Source organism: Uloborus diversus, chromosome 9, assembly GCF_026930045.1.
Source record: "Uloborus diversus isolate 005 chromosome 9, Udiv.v.3.1, whole genome shotgun sequence".
Taxonomy (NCBI): Eukaryota; Metazoa; Arthropoda; class Arachnida; order Araneae; family Uloboridae; genus Uloborus; species Uloborus diversus.
Genome location: NC_072739.1, coordinates 81,050,162 through 81,071,806, shown reverse-complemented (window position 1 = coordinate 81,071,806; position 21,645 = coordinate 81,050,162). Strand labels below are relative to the sequence as shown.

At 33.1% G+C, this 21,645-nt stretch overlaps 1 protein-coding gene across 3 annotated transcripts in view; it reads right to left on the bottom strand.

Annotated features, from left to right (window-relative positions):
* Positions 1–1,532: 1,532 nt before the first annotated feature.
* The window catches only part of LOC129229392 (DNA damage-binding protein 2-like), a 44,443-nt gene continuing 24,330 nt past the window's right edge, over positions 1,533–21,645 (bottom strand). For 2 of the 3 annotated variants that reach the window (XM_054863687.1, XM_054863690.1), the window contains exons 5-9: positions 14,409–14,607; positions 12,808–12,950; positions 11,985–12,137; positions 9,794–9,839; positions 1,533–2,854 (exon numbers count right to left, since the gene is read on the bottom strand). In XM_054863687.1, coding sequence (XP_054719662.1) covers positions 2,703–2,854; positions 9,794–9,839; positions 11,985–12,137; positions 12,808–12,950; positions 14,409–14,607 — 693 coding nt within the window. In that variant the 3' untranslated portion in view covers positions 1,533–2,702. The remainder of the gene's footprint in view (positions 2,855–9,793; positions 9,840–11,984; positions 12,138–12,807; positions 12,951–14,408; positions 14,608–21,645) is intronic. The other variant, XM_054863689.1, reaches the window with a different exon arrangement.

Genomic DNA, 21,645 nt, shown 5'->3' with positions numbered 1-21,645 from the left:
GCTGGCTGAGTCAACCATGCCCACACCGGGCCTGTAGCGCGAAGTGCTACCGCTGGGCTACAAGCAATAAAAGTATTAAGAGTTCTAAAATTAACATTAAAAAGCAGTGGTGGTCAAGGCATGAACAAGCAGTACAACTGCACAGTGCAGAAAAGCATTTTTTTTTTTTTTTTGCGTTGACTTAAAGTGATAGAATGAGGGGGGGGGGGGGCTGGTGCCTTACTTTTAGTTAATTGGGGCCCTGAACATAATTTCTAACACTATCTATGATTTATTCAAGACTTCAATTTCAAAAAATTTGTCTTTGAAAAAAAAAAATCTTATGAAAAGTGATAACAAAATTGACAAGAAAAAGTGAATAAGTTTTAGAATCATTTTTTAAGAAGAAAAACTTTTAATGCAAACAGGTAAGAATCTTTTTGGACCAGCGCAACTTGACCACACACTGTGCCAGTCTACAGGAACAAGCAGTTAAGAAACCCTGGTCCACGAGATGATTTTTAAAGAGATTCCTCATTAAAACACTTATAGGAGATGAATGTTGAATTCCTGCTTTTGATTGAAAAAAAAAAAAAAACTTTGTGATGAATCACATGAAAACCAGATAGTTGTCAAAATAAGCGAAACACAGAGCAAGAACCAGCACTTTTAGTATGAAAATCTATATTAATATACGAGTACAATAGCCTCCTAATTAACCGGCTCAAACAGAACTAGATTACAAACAATTCCATTAAGCAAAATTCTTGTTTGAAAAAAAAAAAAAATCTAATTGATGAAAATACATTTTTTTTTTGAAAAAATTATTTCACTAAGCATCAGTAGAAGGATTGTTTAAAAGAGTTCAGTCTTTTTTTTTTTTTTTGCTAAAAAATCAGAGATCAACAATTTACTGCATTATTTCACTTGAAAAAAAAAAGCATTTCATGAGTAAAATAACATGATGCCATTTCCCATGCATTTGTTCCTTCTTCAAGCAATATAACTCGGGTTCAATTGTCATTGTGATTGTGGATAACATCAGCAACTCTTTTTATCATTTATTTATTTATTTTTAATTCAGGTGGGAGTGTGATACCATCTAATGCACCAGTAAATGGTTTTCCTTTTTAGTTTATTTTTATTTTGTAATTAAAATACATAATTATGCAAATGTCAATAAATTTACTACTTGTCTTTTAGTTACAGCTGGTTAAATCTTATTCGGTTAAACAGCGGCTGGTTCTTCAGGAGTCCACTGTAATTTCAGCTTAATTGAAAAAAGAAAAAAAAATCAATGACAGTTTGCTTAGCTTTTTTCAAGATAAATTCCTTAAAATAAAATAATTTAAAAAACAACGTTTTTAAACATTAAAAAGTATATCATAATCTCTTAAATATTGAGTAGCGATACAGGTGAAGAAAGAAAAACAAAAAATATTCACAAAGCAGGAAATTAAAACTTGGCTTGTGGTTCAAAATGAGCCAAAAATGAGATTTCTGTAGTCAGCATAAAATAAAAATATATTTATTTTTTGAAGTTTTATGCATACAACAATTTACAATAAAATATGTACAAGTAAGAAAACTGCACTAAATAACAATGTTTATAAGTATCAACAATAAAATATAAATTGAATTTCTTTCAACAATTACAAATCACAAAGAAGTAAATGCCATTTACTTGTGTAGACAAAAAGAACATGCATAGATATTAATAAATAAAAAGAAATCAAACATAAACATCATTTATGTTATTTGGCAATAAGGAATATATATTTCTTTAAAATGTGGCTTCATTAAATGGGTCATTCCCACAAAAAAGGTCATTTTCATGTCCTTGTCATGTTTTGTGACTCATACATATTTGTAGGGGTTTAAAGTATTTTTATGGGTTTTGTTAGGGTTGCTCTTTAGAATAGGGTTTAACAAGATAATTAAAGTAAAATTTCTATACTTTAAATTTCTTTCATTAGTCCAAAGCACCCAAATGTCATTTTCTCACTTGTTCCCACTGTTGGTAAAAAATAAACAAACATTATTTGCATTAGGACAGTTCAACTACACAATAAAAAACGTCAATGAAAGTTCATCAGTGAGTTCAATAAGTTTTCATGTCAGCTAAGTTGAAATTTTATGTAGCAATCTGAATTCTCCAAATTAAGAAATTTGGACTGTGCCGGTCTAGTAGTTGCCAGGTTTGGGAACAAATACTGTATTTACATAACGGTACCATGTTGATTTAGTAAATGCAGCATGAAAAGCATAACATAGTAAAATACAAAGTTAAACTATATGAAATAGGAAATATTTTATAGCTAAAAACATTTATTTCTGAGTAAATATGAATATTACTGACTTTAATTTGAATTTAAAAACTATTTGTACTTTTAAAACTTCTAGACAGCAAAATATCAATAAATTCAAACTATTAATGATGATGGTTACTAAGTAAGTTATCCATTTATAAAATACAAAATATGTGCATGATTTTCAAAAAAGCAAAATTTATCTCACATTCTCTTTCTCTCTTGTTAATAGAAATATTAATAAAAAGTTTGAAACTACAACAGAAAATTGTTACTCGAATAATAATAACAATTGAATAAATGTACAGTTTTTAAACAATTACTGTGCGTATATGGGGGCGGGCAGGTAACATAATGAATTTATATAAATGAATTATGCAAAAATGAAATGCAGAATTAACCGACAGATAAAAATCAACATTTCGAAAACTTTGTAACATTTTTAACTTTTTTATTTAATGCAGGTCTTCTTCCACGTTCAGCTCCTTTTGTGCCACTAACAGGACAAGGCAAACAGCGGTCAGAACTAGTACAGCATTCTTTTTTCCAAACAAGCAGAGCAGTTCCTGAAAACATAAATAATGTAAATAACAAAGTGGACTTACAAGGGTCTTGCTTTTATGAACCGAATTCAGAATTTATCATATTCAAAAAATCTGTTAGTAATTGAATATCAGAAAAGTTTCAAAATGGCAATGGTACAGTTATTAGGGCTCGACCGATGGCATTTTTTGGCCGATGGGCCGATGCCGATTGTTGGCCGATTGTTCAAAGATGGCCGATGGCCGATTATTTTCCTCCAAATGGCCGATTGCCGATGGCCGATGGCCGATGCCGTTGGCCGATAGCAAAAAAAAAAAAAAAAATCAAACAGAAATAAATTGATAAGATTGTCAGGGATTTAAAGAATCATTGATTCATTTCACTTTACTTCCTTTTACGAATAAGGAATTGTAATCACAAAAAAAAAATCAGATTTCGACCTAAATTACTATTTTACGATCACCCAATTTCAACTTCACAAATTTTTTCGGCACATCTGTACATGCATATGTACCTAAGAACATATAGATGACCGAAATATCTATTTTGAACACCTCCTCAGTTAATTATAGCAAATTTTCTTGTGATGCCTTCATGCGCGTAAACTTGCGTCACTCAAAAACGTTATGAAATAGTAAGTTGAAAACTCACGTACGTAGTATGATCTAAAATTTCGAGGACAAACTGTATACAACCTTTTCCTGAATAGTTCACATTACCGAAGCACATCTATCTACAAAATAGTCACCTTGAACGACTATGCACTTCTGCCAACGTTCGTATAGCTTTTAGAAACACTCCTGGAAGACATTTTTCGCAACCTCCTGTAAGATCTCTTGCGCTGCTGCTTCAACTTCATCGTGGGGAAGAAGGCAACTTCATGTTGAGGATGCACCGTTTGATTGGTCAATACTCTGATATGACAAACAAATAACATTCCGTTTCGTCGGACTTAGCTCCGTGTGACTTTTACCTGTTTCCAGCAAAAAAACATTTGCATGGACTCCGCTTTCTTCCGTCAGGACAAGATAAAGCTGCATCATAGAAGGTAGCGAAAAATGACTTCCAGGAGTGTTTCCAGAAGTTATATGAACACTGGCAGAAGTACATAGTCCCTCAAGGTGACCTTTTGCTTCGGTAATGTGAACTATTCTGGGTAAGGTTTTATACAGCTTGTCCCCGAACTTTTGGATCGTACTACGTACAATCTGTATAGGGAGTAGTTATGCTTCCCCTTTTTTGACTGCTGTATGATGAAAGAGAAAGAACAACAGCAACAAAAAAAAAAAAGAAAGAAAGAAAGAAAAAGAAAGAAAGAAAAAAAAGAAAGAAAAAGAAAGAGAAGATACTGTTTAGTAATCAATTGATTTATTTTTTTTTTCAATTGAACATATAACTAAAATTATATGTTCAATTTATTATTATAAATATACTGTAATAATAAATGGATTTATACATTAACCATAGTTAAAAAACATTAAATTATGTTGTTTAATCATTCAAAAAAAAAAAAATCTTTACTAATAATAAAGCTGAAAGTTTCTCTGTCCGGATCTCTGTCTGTCAGGATCTCTGTGATGCGCATAGCGCCTAGACCGTTCGGTCGATTTTCATGAAATTTGGCACAAAGTTAGTTTGTAGCATGGAGGTATGCACCTCGAAAATTTGATGTGGTTTCTTTTTCTATTCCAGTTTTAAGACCAAAATTATCATAAGATTGACGAGTAAATTGCGAAATTATCATAACGTGGAACCGTAACATGGGCATAAGCCAATTGGTGAGAAAATTCACTATACATTATTTGTAAATATGCAGGCGAACCAAAAGATCTTTTAATTTTCTATTACGGGCAAAGCCGTGCGTATACCACTTAAGAATAAAACTAAGAAACCGTCAACAAATTACGCAATTAAAGTGGAAAGATTGTACGTAGACATTTTTCAGTCATCAAATTAAATAAAAAACGTAACAGATAAATTACAATATTAAATCATAATAGGAATATTTTTATGCTTATTTAAAATTTATGAATAGGAAAGTTTGCATCTTTCATAAAAGCTATAACAGTGACATAAATTTTGCTGAAAAAGAAATAGCCATGAAAAGAGCGACGTTCTTAAAACGCAGCTACAATAAACCAACTCAATATTTAAACTATGTTAATAATTGAATACATATACTACTTGATCTGATGTTTGTACACATAATATTGAACAATTTGATTGTTTAATCTTTTATGAAGCTTTACAAACAAGTTAAAATTAAATTTTTCGATTTAACAATAATTTTAAGAAATTTATAAAAATGCATTATAGAAAATCCTTGGAACTTTTCTATAAAAAACGAAAATAACTTATTCATTGATTTTATATAAATACATGAAAATAGTTACTTACAAGAAAAAAAAATCGATCGCAAAAAAAAAGATGGCGCATTACGAAATATAGGTGAAACAAGTATGAGAAATACGCAAAATGACATTTCTTGACCAAAATAAATAATCGCTAAATATTTAAAAAATGCTTGAAACGACGAGGGAGGGTTAGGGGGGTCACCCTCTGATTTTGGAGTAACTCACACTTCGGCCCTAACCTAGGCCTTACTTTTTTAATACAGAACCACTACCACCAACGCCTCGGAAGAGTTTCTGAATCTACTTCAGCACTTCTAAAGAAAAAAATCAAAAAGTCCCTTTGATTTCCGAATTATGTTACCATTCAAAACGTCTTTAATCAATTTCTTACATTAGTGCTCTAAATTCTTTCTAAACAATAGATATAGTTTGAAAAAAAAAAAAATCTCTAATTTTATGAATGGTGTTAGTTTTAAACAACTCAGAAGTACAAGTAGATTTTAATTTCCGAAATTGTGGGAGTGGGAGGAGGGGCACGCAAGTGTTCCCTGAAAGTCAAAAAATAGTCGTAAAAAGTAAAGTTCAAAATAATCATAAACAGTGAGCAGAAAAACCTTTTCAAAACTTGCACCCGAGTTTGTTTTGACGTGGAGTGGCTGATTATAGCAAATGTTGCAATTGCGCGAGAGACCCCATAACCATAGGGGCACTGTAGGAGTTACAAAAGTGCTTTTGATAAATGTTTTACAACTTCTTTGATAGAGAAATAGGGCCCCAAAATGTATTTCGATGGGCCCCAAACTTGTAACTCCTCCGAAGGGAAACAGAAAAGACTGCATTACTGTGATTCATATTACAAATATCGAAAAATTAAAAATTACCGTCGGTTCAACGGGAATCTAACAAAATGATACTAAAACCGGTTTCGCCATCTCATGTTTGTTTCCATGGTCTCCAATTCGGCAATTTATTACCAAATGATCATCAGAGACGCTATATTAGTTTTGCATTGAAATAAGTAATTAACAGCCACAAAAAAATGAATAAACAGGCTTTTCAGAATACCCGATCGAAAACAAAAAGGGAAGTGCTCAACTGGAACGTACGCACACCCCACATGCGAAATTTTATCCTTCTACAGCTTATCATTTTTGAGTTATGACATGAGAGATACATACGTACATCCAGCTGCAAGAAACAACGCAATAATTAACTTGTTTGGTACCTGAATGCAGTATTAAAAACTCTTTCAGGGGTAACTAAAATAGAAATTCATACTGAAATTTAAGTAAACAATTTTATACAAAAACAATAACTCCCTTTACTTTGTATTAAAAAGTAGAATAGGAAAGGTCCTTTTTTTCAAAAACATCGGCCAATTCCATCGGCTTTTCGATGTTTTTTAAGGCCGATGGGCCGATGTTTCCTGCAAGTTAGCATCGGCTGCCGATGCCGATGGCTAAATTGTTGAACCATCGGCGCCGATGCATCGGTCGAGTCCTAACAGTTATTAACCATTACTGTGATTTAATAAATTATTATATTTCATGGACATAGTGGAGCATTACAACAACGTACTGGAGCCTGGAGCTAGGTAAGAAAATAAGTAGGGAAATGTGGGGCAAAGCAAAAAAGGTGAAACATTTATTGCTTTTATCTATCTAATAACATTTTAACTATGCAGTAACACTTGTGGTCTATTCCAATCAAGAAAAAAAATTGCCTCCGGAAATTAAAGAATATGATGATGCAAGCAATTTTCAAAAACTGATACTCCAACTGTAATATTTTGTTCAAAAATTATTATTGTTTTCATTTCCTTTTTACTTATTTGTTCCTTTTGCTATTTACTCATTTATTTTATCAAAAGTATCTTTAATAATCAAATAGAAGAAAGCCACTAAACAAATATTTTATTTTTCAATCAGCCCAGGGTTCATACTCAACTTAGAAAACTAAAAGTAAGTTTTTAAGAAGTTTTACAGGAGTTCATTTTACTTTTTAAGGACTAATTTTTTTTTGTTCAAAGATGCATTTTTAAAACTTATTTCAGATAAAATATATACAACTCGAATATTGTTTATTTTTGCTTTCATACAATACATTGAATGCACAAACATACTACATTTATAGTGAAATATGCAACTACTGCTTTTTAGACTTGAGCCGTCTCAGAATTAAATTCAAATACGAGGGGGGGGGGGGTTAAACATTAAAATATGTTTTATTTTGAAAATGAATAAAAAAATAAGTGATATTGTTTTTGAGAAAATTAGTACTTTCTCAAAAACAAAACAGGTACTAACAATTTCCTAACCAAAAAAAGACTTTAAAAAATAAAATAATTCCTAAAATAAGAACTATAATAAGCCGACTGAAAATAGCAGAGGCCAAAATAACTTCCAACTATCAAAATAATTGAAATATTTACAGGATACAAAAGGGCAAACTTCAAATACAACAAACAATTTTTGGCGAAGCTTGTGTTTGATTTTGGCAAGGTTAATCATACGAGATTGAAATACAGCAAATTCAATTTAAATATTCGGGATCCTTTTGAAAAAATTTTACAAATTATTTTAGTTCTCAAACTAGATCAAAATTTTATAGATCATTTCAAAATTTTTTGCGTGACTCTAAGCTGATAACTATACTGCCGTTCTAAGCACAAAGTGGTATCTACACTTTTTGACAAAATTGAGTTATTGTCACGAGGTGGTTCTTTATAATATGATTTACCCATATGCAATGTTTTATTGTCATTTGTGAATTGGAACTATTTTTTAAAAAAATCTAAAAAAGTGAAATCTGGATCAAATACATGGAGGCGTAAAACTTTAAATAGCAGTTTTTCGGTTTGACCTCAGCTGCAGATACGACTTTTGCGCTTAGCACGGCAGTATAGAAAACTGACAAATTTTAAGAATTTTTCTTTTAAAAAGTAAGAAAATTATAATTCTAGGAAATAGTGGTACCACTGTTTAGCTATTAAGTTGCTCTTTCATCTATTGTATAAAATATGTTATGTTTACTCATTAATTGTAAAGTAATTAATATCTACAAATTAAAAAAAAAAACTGATTTTTAAAAAATAAGTCCAATTATTTTTTAATTAAAAAAATCACAAGCCTTGTCAACTACGGATGTTATTCATGTATTAAAACACATAAAGAAGTTCAAACAAAAATTAATTTAAGCCATCGATTCCATACTTAACTTTCTGGCGTATGACAGTCTTAAGAGCATGAATTTCGCTAAAAACTTTTCAATTTAATGATTTTAATAAAAAAACAAATGAAATTAATTTCTTTGCCTCTTCACAAGGCATAGTAGCAATATAAATGCAAAAAAACTTTATACCCATAGCGGATGCAAAGAGATTGCGATTTTCAAAGTGAATGCGTTAAAAGTATAAAGAACGGCACATAGAAGAATTTATTTAAGTAAATTATTTTAGAATTACGTTTTAGAGCTCTACAATAAACGTATTATTAATAACAATCGACGTAATTGAAGCAAAAATCAAATTAAACCAGCGATTTAGATTTTAACTTTTTGACTCTCATAAAAGACACAGAATTTGGCTTGAAAATTTTAACTTTGTGATTTTTGTAGGAATGAAAAGGAATTTCATTTATTTGCCCTTCAAAAAAGCATAATAAGCACCAAAAATCAGAAAAATTCGACTCTCATATTGGATGCAAAGAGATTGCTTTAATCACAATAAAAGCCTCAAGTCTGAAAATGGCAAATAAAAGAATTTATTAAAGGAAAAAAAAATAGTATGGTACTTTAACAAGTCTACAAGATGTTATATTATTAATAATTATCGAATTAATCGTCAGAAATTTGGAAAAAAATTTCGGATGAGGGGAAGAAAATAGTCTAACGAAAAAAAATCGGATTTCCAGTGTTAACAGACAAAAAAATCGCGGGATTCCAGTAAAATTCGGTATAATGTAATCACTAATCACTCGTATCAGATTGGCGATAACAGAAAATCTTTAAGGTCATGTAGAATAAAAAAAATGAGGAGTTTATAAGGAGATAATAGCAAAATTCAGGAGTTTTAAGGGCCCTTATTTTCTTTTTTTTAAATCAGGAGTTTGTAAAGAGCGTACGAACCCAGTAGCCCCATAAAAAAAAAGAAGTTTTCCACCTTTTTTTGGAAGCAAAAATTTACTGCAAAAAATAAAAAATGTGTCAATGCAAGCCTTATTATAAAATATAGTTATTTTTTTATATACTGACATTTTTAGAAATTTTTTTCTACTTGTTCATTATAAAAAAAGTAAGTTACTTTAACTATTTCACTTTGCCCCACATTTTCCTACCAAGTAAGAAAATAAGAATTGTCTTTACAACAGAGGCTACGACTAAATCTGGCACTTTTTGGCTATTCAAACATGGGATCAAAGTGTTAGAACTTTGTATGTAGATTTTAATAACAGGAATTATACCTGATACAGAATTCCCATAAAACACGATTTCCCTCCTTGACCTTTACATTCTAATCATTATGAAAAAAAAAATTAATGCACAAAATAAGCGCATTTAAACAAGAATAGAATCATCTAATGATAATTTTTATTAAAAAAATTTACTTACCAGTAGCAGATATCATAGCATCTCCAGAAGAGTTGAAGACATTAAGCTAAAAGACAAAAACAACAATTCATCATTACTGTCATCCAGTAACCTTAGTTTATTTTTCTAAAAGTGTTTTACTGGTATAAATCAGCATCAATGCACTTTATTCAAATTTAGTGACTAAATGTTTCAGTAAAATTTTGTTTTTTCTTAAATTTAAAACCTGTTGCTGATAAAGGAGCTTTCTCCTTTTTGATTTTCATATTCTTTATTTCCTTCATTTTTTCCTTGCCTTTCTTTTCTTTTTTTTTTTTTTTTAATTTCAAGTTCCTAAGAATGAATTACATTTTTGGCCAAAACATATTAGCCAATGGAGGATTGTGAAGTGATAAGGTTGGTCAACAATTTTTTTTGCACATCAAAATATTAAACTAAATCAGGAAATCAGGAGAGTTTGCAACTCTGCTTGCTATGAGTTGAACTTGATGACACTGGGCTTATTAGAAAAAGGATGGCTAAAGATTCCTTATTAGGCCTTATATAATTTTGTGTGTTTGATTTTTTATTATTTAAGTCTTCAATTAATTTTTTGTAATTTTTATAGAATTCACAGATTTTCCTCCAAATTTCAAAGCTCTGCTGCTACATTGTTTACCGTGCTTCAAAAAAATCTGTTCCACTAAAAGACATTCCAAGATCCTTACTTTAGAGCAGGGCCGTCCGAAGCTCGGACGGGGCCTGGGACGAAAGTTTCCTGGCGCCCCCCCCCCATACACACAGAAAAATCAAGTTAGCTATAACATCAGTTCATAAAACATACAAAAATTTCTTACATGTTAATGAACAAAACAATCAGAGGGCTATGCATAATCCAATTAAAACACAAGCAATGAGTTTGTTTCTAATATTTGTAAAACATTAATGTCCCTAAAACTTTTTGAAAAATGGAAATGTTAAAAATCCAGATATTTATCTAGTAAAATGTTATCCCACTAGATAAAAACAAACAATTAAAACTGTATTGGTTATTCATATTGATCAAACTAAGAACATGAATGAATAACTTGCTGATTATAAATAGAAAATGTATTTATCGAAGTAAACTACATCAAAATTAGATTTTGATCAGGAATCATCCCAGTTTCTTTTCAATTTTTTTTGTTTTACTTGTACCAACTTAATACCAACTTTCATATATGTTATAAACAAAGATGCTATTCTTTTGCACCAAATATTTGTAAGTTTTAGAGAGAAGTCCACAAATACTCAACAACATTGCGTTTTTAGAGCTCTAGTTTCGAAAAATCACTGGCCCTAATATTACAAAATATGGCCTTACAAATTGCTTTTTAAGACTTGAGTTTAAGAAAATATTCGTGCCGCGTTCCTTTACTATCCCAAAAAAATGGGTTTTTTAAACAACACTTACAAAAAATTTGAGTGGAAAAGCCCCTGAATGTAAAACATTGCTTAAATTTTTTGAATCATAATTTTAAACAATTTTCCTGGGAAATGCTCCAGATTCTCCTGTCCATAAAATCTTCAAAGTTTGTCTAAAGTTGCGTTTTTGAAACTTCAAATTCGAAAACTTGCAGGGGGAGAAGGAATTGATTTCAATCTATTTAAAAAAATAATCGATCGGAAACAGTTTCTAAGCTCCCTGTTTTCAAAACTAGAAGTTTCAAACTTTTGACCGGACACCTTTTGACTTTTTTCCCCCATCAGATCAAAAAAAAAAAAAAAACCTGTTTTTTGTTTTTTTAATGTGCCCTCTTAAAACTTTTTTCTGGTTACGTCACTGCACGCAGGGGCAAAATTCAAACACATTTGGTGAGAACTAGACAAAGAAGTGCCTTTTGTTTGATTTTAAACAGTTATATTCTCAGAAATTGTATCTGCTTCAATGATATACAATGGAAACTAATGTTTTGGAGACTGAGAGAGAGGAATATTTTCGTACCCTTTGAAAAAATCGAGAATCATCGCAATGATTCTCTATTTTGTGTGTCTATGACTATGTATCTATGATACACAAAATGAAGACGCGCCGCAAGGCGCCCCTAATTTTATACATTGTGTGGGTTTTATACGATGAGGGGCGCGGCAAGGCACCCCTCATTTTGTGTAAATGTCGTCGTGGGCGCCCGGGGCGATTGCCCCGCTCGCCCCCCTCTTGGGACAGCCCTGCTTTAGAGTAAAAACAACTTACTGAATGAATTTTGTTCAGTTTTGAATTTTTCCTGTAAAGAATATTTCCCGTGCTGCCATCAAAAAAGTCTATTGTGCGTGAATCAGCTTGCTTAAAGTTGTCGTCAGGATAACGTCCTGCCACCACAATATCAGCAAGAGGAAACCAAGAGGCCTATAAATAGGAAAGCTAATGAACTATTAATTCTTTTACAGGAAATATACCGCCAACTCAGTCAATTCCAGCTGAGGACTGCAGTTTCGTGTTTACTAGCACTCATCAGCCTGGCATAGGAGTGACTGAGCTCGAGGTGGAAAACCTCTTAAGGAAGCCAAGAGAGCTGTTGTTCTGTGTTAGCTACCAGTTTGTTCGGCTCTTTTGGCTTCCTTAAGAAGTTTTCCACCTCCAGCTCAGTCACTCCTATGCCGGGCTGATGAGTGCTAATAAGCACGAAACTGCAGTCCTCGGCTAGAATTTACTGAGGTGGCGGTGTATTTCATGTATTTCTGCCTCAGCCCTGGCTATAGGGCGGTAACTTACTGAATAAAATTCTTTTATTCAGCAATTTTCAAAAGATCTTAACTTTTGGTTCCTGTTGATAAATGATAATGAAACCACCAAGAATGCAAAAACAAAAGTTGTATCACATTTGCATTTCTTAAAAAAAAAATTAATAAAATAAAATTAAATACACTTCTTATTCAAAAAAATCTTTTTTCTTCTTTGTTTCAGAACAGTCAGGCAGTCAAAAAATCAGTAATTTACGACATTGAAGACATACTAGGGGAGAAAATTTTTTTATAAAGTTGTTAAGTAAAATCTGTGTTCATGATAGTAACCATACCTTAATATGAGTTAGATGTCGGAATTGTCGATGAGGATGAGGAATAACCATGAATTTTTTCCAATTTTCACAAGAATAAACTCTCAGCTCACTGTGCTGGTCTGTTGTCAAAAGTGAACAACCGTTTGATGGACTGAAATAGGCTGCAAAATAGATGAATGAAATTTTTTTGAATTATAAAAATAAAATTAATGATACAACATTTTTTGAACACATCTTCTCTACAACATTTCATGAGGTTTCTCTACTCTAGATTTAAGCTTTAAAAGTAATAAATAGTCAAAATATAAGAGGGTTAAAGTTGCCGACAAAAATGCAAGCTTGCAGTTTTAGCTAAAATTAGCTAAAAAAAGTTTTTCTATTGTCACAAAGAAAAATTATATTACCTTGCATTAGCTGGCATGTCGCAAAATTCGTGGTTTACCTAATTTTGAGTAGCTTTTGCCATCTTTCCAACATGCTTGGAAAAATGAGGTAAAAAATCATGAATTTTATATATAATTTTATAAATAAGAAAACTGGTTTAATTTCATTCAAACGTTAATTAATAATACTGTTTTTTTATTCTAATTAGAAAAGTGTAATTGAACTCAAATATTGTTGTTAAAACAAACCTTATACAAAGCAAACATTTGTAGTCTTAAAACTAAAATATTTTGCAAGTACATAAAGAATTTAGCATAGCTATTTAATAAAAAAAAAGTATTTCCGAAATTAGTTTAAAATAATCGCTTTAAAAAGGTATAAATAAATTCCAATTACAGTGACATTCCGAGTCAACTGGTTTATTGGCATGTATCTAAATCTCTAACAAAGAACCTACAGTAATAAAAAACAGACATTAATTGTATCTCTCATCTTGTTTAAATATTTATTTTCTTGACTAAATAAATTAACATAAATTTAAGTTTTTGACTATAATGTCAAAAAGGGATTTTGACATGACGGTAAAAACCAGTTACAAAACCTGAAAAACCATCAACTGTCAAAAACGTACCAACCCTGAGTGTAATTTATACATAAACATATATATATATATATATATTGTGACAAACAAATTGACAATATGCAGTAGAAGTACGATAAAAACAAGAAATATCAAAAGAATTTCAAAAATCCTACATTCAGGATTAAAAAACTAGCAAGATATGAAACAAGTGAGTCACACAAATTTATTTCAAGTAATATGTATCACTAACAGGAGGACCATGATTTTGAATGTGCCCATGAGCTGAATATAACACATTTTGGAATCCCCCCCCCCCCCTCCCATTTAAAATTCAAGGTTTGTAGCCATTTTTCCATATTTTCAATGTTTTCAAACACTCAAAGATGAAATTGACTTTATGAAATACATTTTTTCTTTTATTTTTTTGGAGTAGGGGGTTGCCAACAGAGCAGGGGCCTAAGTTACAGCTTGTTTAGCTTACAGGTAAATCTGTCTCTGCATATTTTCTATTTTATATGTGTTCTGACCCTCGTTCATCTTAATAAATCTGCAATCAGAGTCAGAGTTTTTAAAAATTTAAAATTAATCTTAACTCCTACTATTATCTTAGCTATTACTATTAATATAGATTTTTGCAACAGTGAATACAAACCTGAATTTACACCTTTTAGATGAGGAAAAATTTCCGTAGGTTGATACCTTCCTTTTGAGTCCGGGTCACCTATCATCCTTAAATCCCAGAGTTTTACAGAATGATCTATAGATGCAGTCACAAACACATTTGGATCCCTGGGATGAAATTCCACATGAGAAATTTTGTCACTATGCAATTTTTTGCTTTTTGGCCAAACCTGAAAATATTTCTTTATTTAATTTAGTTTTGGTCAATTGAAAATAACATTTTCTGGTTCATGGGGTATCAAAACCATAAACATTGCGTTATTTGCTTGACACCCTAATCAACTGAGCAAATAAGGTTTCTTTCGTGAGATGTTAAACCAAAGTTTACTAAAAAGTAAAACACTGCTTAACAATTGCTAAGAAACAAGTAATTCATTTAAGTTTGTGCCTCAGACGGCTAGTGAATGGAAATAAATTCAAGTTCAGATCGAGTGGTAGATCAAGACTCATTATCTGTATAAAAGACCGTGGATACAAATTCAAGATTCGTATAAATATTCATGCTGTTTGGTGTTTTACAAAAATAGTGCTGGAGTAAAATGTCAGCAAGACATCATTTAAGTACCAAGGATCATGGATGAGCGGTTGGACAACTAGAAGCAGGTCATAATGGTACACTATGACCTGCTGTGCACTGTAGCTGCTGCAATGGCTGCACGAAAAAGTGTCATCTCGTGATTTAAGAAGGGCACTGAAGGTGGAAATGCTTTGGGAAAGCATGCTGGGGGTTGTGGTAGGAAAACCCCACCTTCAGAGGATCACTATATAGCCCTCATGGCAAAAAGGAATAGAAATTTCACTCCTGGACAGATGGCTGCAAATCTTGCAAATGTACACTTGTTTCTGCAAGAACCATCTCACGGCAATTAAATTCTGTTGGTTTGTATGAATTGAACCCCTTACGTTGCATCCTACTTCAACCATGACATCATCAAGAAAGATTACACTGATGTAAGGAACATGTAGGTTGTGACCCTCAAAATTGGTCTAGAGTGATAATCTCCGACGAATTTTGTTTCAGTGTGACAAGTGATTCTGGTCACCAACTACTGAAAAGAGTGAGTGCAACACGTTATGCACAAAAATATGTTTGTGAACATCATCGGTACGGCCCAGGCATCTTGCACAATGGCGTAACACTGATTCACATTTTCAAACAAGGAAGCGTTATATCACAAAGTTATTGCAGAGAAGTTACACTGGATCATGTTCGTCTTTTTAGGGTGGCTGTAGGTCCAGACTTTCTCTTTATGGACGACAATGCAGGGCCACAGAGGAGCATTGAAGTATCAGACACACTGCAAAGAGAAAACATTCTCCGTATGCAGTGGCCTGCTTACTCTCCCGACGGAAATCCAATTGCACATGCCTGGGATGCTCTTGACAGACGTGTTGCCCAAAGAGCCGCCCCTCCCAAAACAATACAAGAACTCAAATCCACTGTGAGAGAGGAGTGGGAAAATATCCCCCAAGCGCTCCTCAATAGTTTAGTGGGGCGCGGGGGTATGGAAAACCAATGCAAAATGTTGTTTGGTGTCTGTGAAAATACCACATCATACCGTATTTTCCTGCGTATAATCCGCGGATTATCTGCTAAAAAAGGCAAAGTTTATGAGGTGCGGATTATATGCAGCCGCGGATTATCTGTGATTTTTTTTTCGCCTAACACCAACCTATTGAACCTCAATATTTTTACAGTAGGATTCACCGATCGAGACCGTACGCCGACTGAATGTTGTTTATTTTACGAAGCATGCATGTTCTTCTTCGCTGCCTGCCTGTATGTTGGTTATTTTACGTTGCTTGAAAGTTCCTCTTTGGGATTTAGGTCACGTAAAATAAGCAAGATTACAGTGAAATAGGTAGCCATTTGCACAAGCTTAGACCGTTTGCTCCTTAGTCTTGACTCTTTGTTTTTCAAGTAATTAGCGTACTATAATCAAGATTTCAAAATGAAATCATTATATTTTAGATTATATTTCAGATTAATTTTGATTATGCCTTCAAAGTAATTACTTTTTCAAGTTTTTAGTTTAGTTGCTCAAATGGTATGTCAAATTCAAACTTTATCTTTTTACATCGTATTATCCGCGGATTATACAAAGCTTTTTTTCTTCAGGCCGATTTTAGGACCTGCGGATTATAGGCCGCCCGCGGATAATACGCAGGAAAATACGGGACTAACATACTTATCAAATAGATCAAATTTTTTTTTTGTTGTTTGAAAATCATCTAAATAGGATTTTTTCTTAAAATTTTTTACTTAACCTGTGTAGTAACATCTGTTCTCTTTTGTACCTATACTAATGGAACATCCTCCCTACTAACTATGCACTAAGTTTTGTTTCTTTAATCATTGTCTATTGTTAACTATTCCAAAAAACGTAATTGTTCTTTAGCCATTGTCAAGCAGTGTAAATAAATTTTTTTCAAAAAACACCACAGTGTGAACTGCTTGTATATTTTTCTGCTGAAAACTGAATTGTTTTTAAAAAAATGATCTATAAATCAGATTTTGAGAATTATTGAGAAAGTTATGGTGTTCTCATAAAAAAAAAGCACCTTTGTGAAATAATATATATGATTATTGCTCCTTTTTTTTCCTTAAAAAATAGCTGTATTTTTAGTGCACTTAACCCATTGGAAAATTCTCAAACTGAGAAACTGACATCTCCCATAAACAAAATGGATTGGCTTCAACTGCCTAATTATAGATATCTTACTGAGACAGTTATATCCTTCATCTCATTGGTTCACAGTAAACTAATATTCTAACCGCCTAATTCACCATTAACCTGGGGCCACCTAAACCTCGCGGTTAAGCCCGAAACCCGTCCTTAACCCGGAGTTACCGCCGATTTCGTATTCACCGTCAACTTCAACTACGCGCTGACAGGTTTCCGAAACCTTGCGTGGTTGAAAAACCCAACCAAGCTCCGGAGCAAGGTTAAAGGCTTGGTTTGCCTTCTGAGCATGTGCATTACAAGTAAACATTAGAAGCAATGGCGATCTTCGCTTGAAGGTAAGATATTTTTATTTCCTACAAATGAAAGTTTTTATTTATGTTATTTCTGTTCTGTACTGTATATGTCAATAGTAGTCGTTCATAAATTTCCATTTTGTATTTGATCGGTCGTTTTTTGCACTTTAAAAGATGCTACTTCATCACTTTCCATTCCTATTCCGTAGTTTATTCAAAATATTTCAGCTTTACGAGTAATGATATGTCAGTGAACAGAAAAATAGTAATTCCAGAGTTGTGGTATGAAATATAAATCTCAATATTAATAATTGCACATTTGGTAACTTAGTTGGAAAGTAGTGTGACATATAATATCTACCAAGTAATCTGTATGTACTCGGTACTGCTTGGTCAATTTCTGGTATACTCGGTCAAATTTTAACTATGTTTCCTGCTTATCCCTAGTAGTTTTGAAATATTTCACGGATTTTTTTTTTTAATTTTCAGTTTGCAATCATTTACTACTGTTTGACTCTTAAAATATGACTGTATTGTATATGAAAATTAAGAAAAACTGAACATGTAAAGCAAAGCAAAATTTTAATATGCATATGTCACTTCCACCATTCTTTTTAAACGTGGGAAAGTTAAAAAATATGGCACTCAAAAGTTTTTTTTATTATTATTACTCTAGAAATATTTTATATGTGCAAATTTCTAATATTTAAAAAAGCTATAATAAATTCCTAAATTAGTTGAAATTTCATCTGATTTAATTCAGTTTTTTGTCTATATTTTAAACTAGTGGTACCCGCACAGCTTTGTCCGTAGTAGAAAATTAAAAGGTCATTTGGTTCCCTGTATATTTACAAATAATGGATGATGAATTTCTCGCCAGTTGGCTATGTTCATTCGCTCTCCCATTCCACGTCATGACAATTTTGTAATTTACTCATCCATCTGATGATAATTTTGCTCCGGAAAATGTTCTTAAAATTGGTATAGAAAAAGAACAAAATCAAATTTTTGAAAAATCGCTTTGAGGTGCATACCCCCATGCTACAAACTAACTTTTCCAAATTTCATGGAAATCGGCTAAACGGTCTAGCTGCTATGCGCATCACAGAGATCCTGACAGAGAGACTTTGAGCTTTATTATTAGTAAAAAATACAATTGTAATTTTTTTCTTAAAATCTTTGAGGGGTGCTTAGTTAAATTTCAAATTCAAAAATATCACTATGTGTTAGTGCTGGGCGATGTTGCAGATTTTAACATCGCGATACATCGCGAGTAAACATCGCGATATTCCGATACATCGCGATATTTCGATGTATTTTCTTTTCATTAAATCAAGGGTGTCCACCAAGGGGGAGGGGGTGGGGTAAGGCGCAAGGTCTGCAAAAGCATGAGCCACATAAAAACACAGAAGATTCATTTTAATTTCATATTTTGGAAGACATTCCCCATTTCAAACAATGACCCCAGTCCACTGCGCATTTTTTGTGCGGGGGGGGGGGGGGGAGTCAGAGAAGGGGTTTGACTTAAAGAAAGAAGTAGCAAGGTCAAGGTGAAGGGGAAACGTTTTGATTAGAGGATTCAGAGTCTTGGTTGTTTCTTTTCTTTTTTCTTTTGAGTGGAGAAGGAAAAACTAAAAAAAAGGGAAGGACTAAAAAGTTTGTGTCCTAGAATTTCGGGGGGTATTTGTCCTGACGGTCCCCACCCTGTCTACGGCCCTGCCATCGACATAATATCACGATGCTTCGCCATTGGCTGCGAGAAGCGATGCTTCGACTTCAGTCACCGAGTCATCATAAGCCGCGATGTATTCTCAAAGGCAGTTCTTTCGACGCATCGTGATGCATCGCGGTGTATCAGCGAGTAGTCTTGCCGAGTCATCCGCGATGTATCTGCGAAGGCAGTTCTTCCGACGCATCGTGATGCATCGCGGTGTATCAGCGAGTAGTCTCGCCGAGTCATTCGCGATGTATCTGCGAAGTGAAGGCAGTTCTTCCGATGCATCGTGATGCATCGCGGTGTATCAGCGAGCCGGGGAGAATCGCGAAGGTCCCGAGCGTGCGCAATCTCGCCGAATCATAATGAGGCCGTTCTTCCTTCCGACGCATCGCGGTGTTTCAACGAACGCGGTCTTTCGCAAGCATCGTGGTTCGCTCAGACGTTCTGAAGCCGTTGGAAACATCGCGGCGCATCACGATGTATCGTGATACATCGCGTTTCACCGAGAATCGCGGTGTATCGGAAGAAGAGTAAATCTTGATACCATTGATGAATGATACCACCTGTTAACTGTAATACTTCTTGCAGAGTTAGTGAAAGAACTAACATTTCATCTACTTTCTGTGAATAACTGATGAAGAGACTTCTTTAAAAAATAACTAGAATTTATTAACAAGTGAAAAAATGTAAATATAATTGTATAAACATAACTGAAGCCAAAGGTAAAAAAGATTAATTAAATATGACTAGCAAGTTAAGCTCATCCTAATACGGCTCGCTAATCTATTACTACGATCAGCCAAGCACAGTCGGCAATCCGCCGAACAATACGAGCTCTACCCTAGCTACCTTTTACAGGACAGACATCACCGAACAAGTCTTAAAAAAGAGAGAGCGAATCTCAGCTCCGATCGCTATTAAATAGTCTGTCCTCATCATTATTCACATCGATGCCCTCACGTCCACGCAACCAATGAGGATGCACCAAGTGGCAGAGACGCCTCCCTGCTAAGCCAATGGCGGGAGTCTGTTACGTCACCCTTCCGATCCGATCACTCACTTCCGATTCACTCGGATCGTTGGTCCGAACAGGCATCGGTTGATCATCGTGAAGTTCAGTTACCTGGGCAAAAGTAAGTGTAGAGATATTTGTAGAAATTCTATTTCTAACAATGCCCCTCCTCTCTACATCTTACAAGAAACAGCTAATAAAATTTTTTTTCAAAAAAAACATCTTTGGCTTCTAGTTTCACAAATCCATTCTATAACTTTATAGAAAAGTGAAAATATAACAATAATTAAGCATAATACAAAACATCGTTCGGCGATATAACACATTCCATCAGGACGAAAATATATGCATCCAATCGCAAATTACAATCCAGACTTTAATCTAAAACTCGAGAAGAAAAAAAAACATTTGCAAAGACACAAGTATAAACACATTCGTAATAGAGTATGCAAAAAAAGTGTACATATTAAATTTTTAGCTAATTACTACAGTGTATATTAGAGCTGTAATTCGCAAAAAATTCTAACATGAAAATTCAACACCCTAAAATTTCTCATTTAAATTCGATTGTATAGTAAAATTTCGCGAATATTTCATTTTTGAGAAAATTACACAATACAGAAAAGTATTTCCAAATACATTAAAAATTTCCTGATACAATGTCGAAATTACATCTTTAAAATTGAATATTTATCGTTAGCAAAAGTGATTAATGAAAAACTGTTTCACAAAATTTTACAAGTTCAGTTCCAGAAAGTGGTTTTGTAAATACGTCAGCTTGGTTTTCTTTACTTCTTACAAAATTAATGCAGAAAATTTCTTGATAAATTAAGTCCCTCACAAAAAATAATTTAACATCGATGTGCTTCGTTCTATAATTTTCAATTGGGGATTTACAGAAATCTATCGTGGCCTGATTATCCGCATACAATATTGATTTTACTTTCTGGCTATTGGTAATTCCAAAGTTAATGCACTCATCTAAAATTCTGTCAAACCATAGCAATTCTTTTGCTGCTTCCGTAAGTGCAACGAATTCTGATTCCATGGTTGACAAGCATATGCTTTTTTCTTTGAACGTACGCCAAGAAATCGGAGCATTATCTAGTGAAATTATTTGTCCCCCTAAGGAAGTTCTATCATCTTTGCTACTGGCGAAATCAGCATCGCTAAATCCCACGATTTGTAATTTGTTACATTTTAGACTGAGTTTGAAATCTTTAGTGTGAGACACGTAACCTAATAATTTAAGTAATCCTCCCCAATGAAACATTCCAGGATTTGACTGAAATTGGCTGAATATGTTTACGGCGTAGCAGATATCCGGTCTGGTCCGGTTTGCAATAAATGCGAGACAACCTAACAAATTTCTATAAGGAATTTTAGACATTTCAAGTTTTTCACTTTCTGATTGAGGACAATTTGAATTGGAATAAACTATACCTTTACTTATAGGTAATGAAGAAATTGGAAAGTTAAAATGCCTAAAACGGTCACAA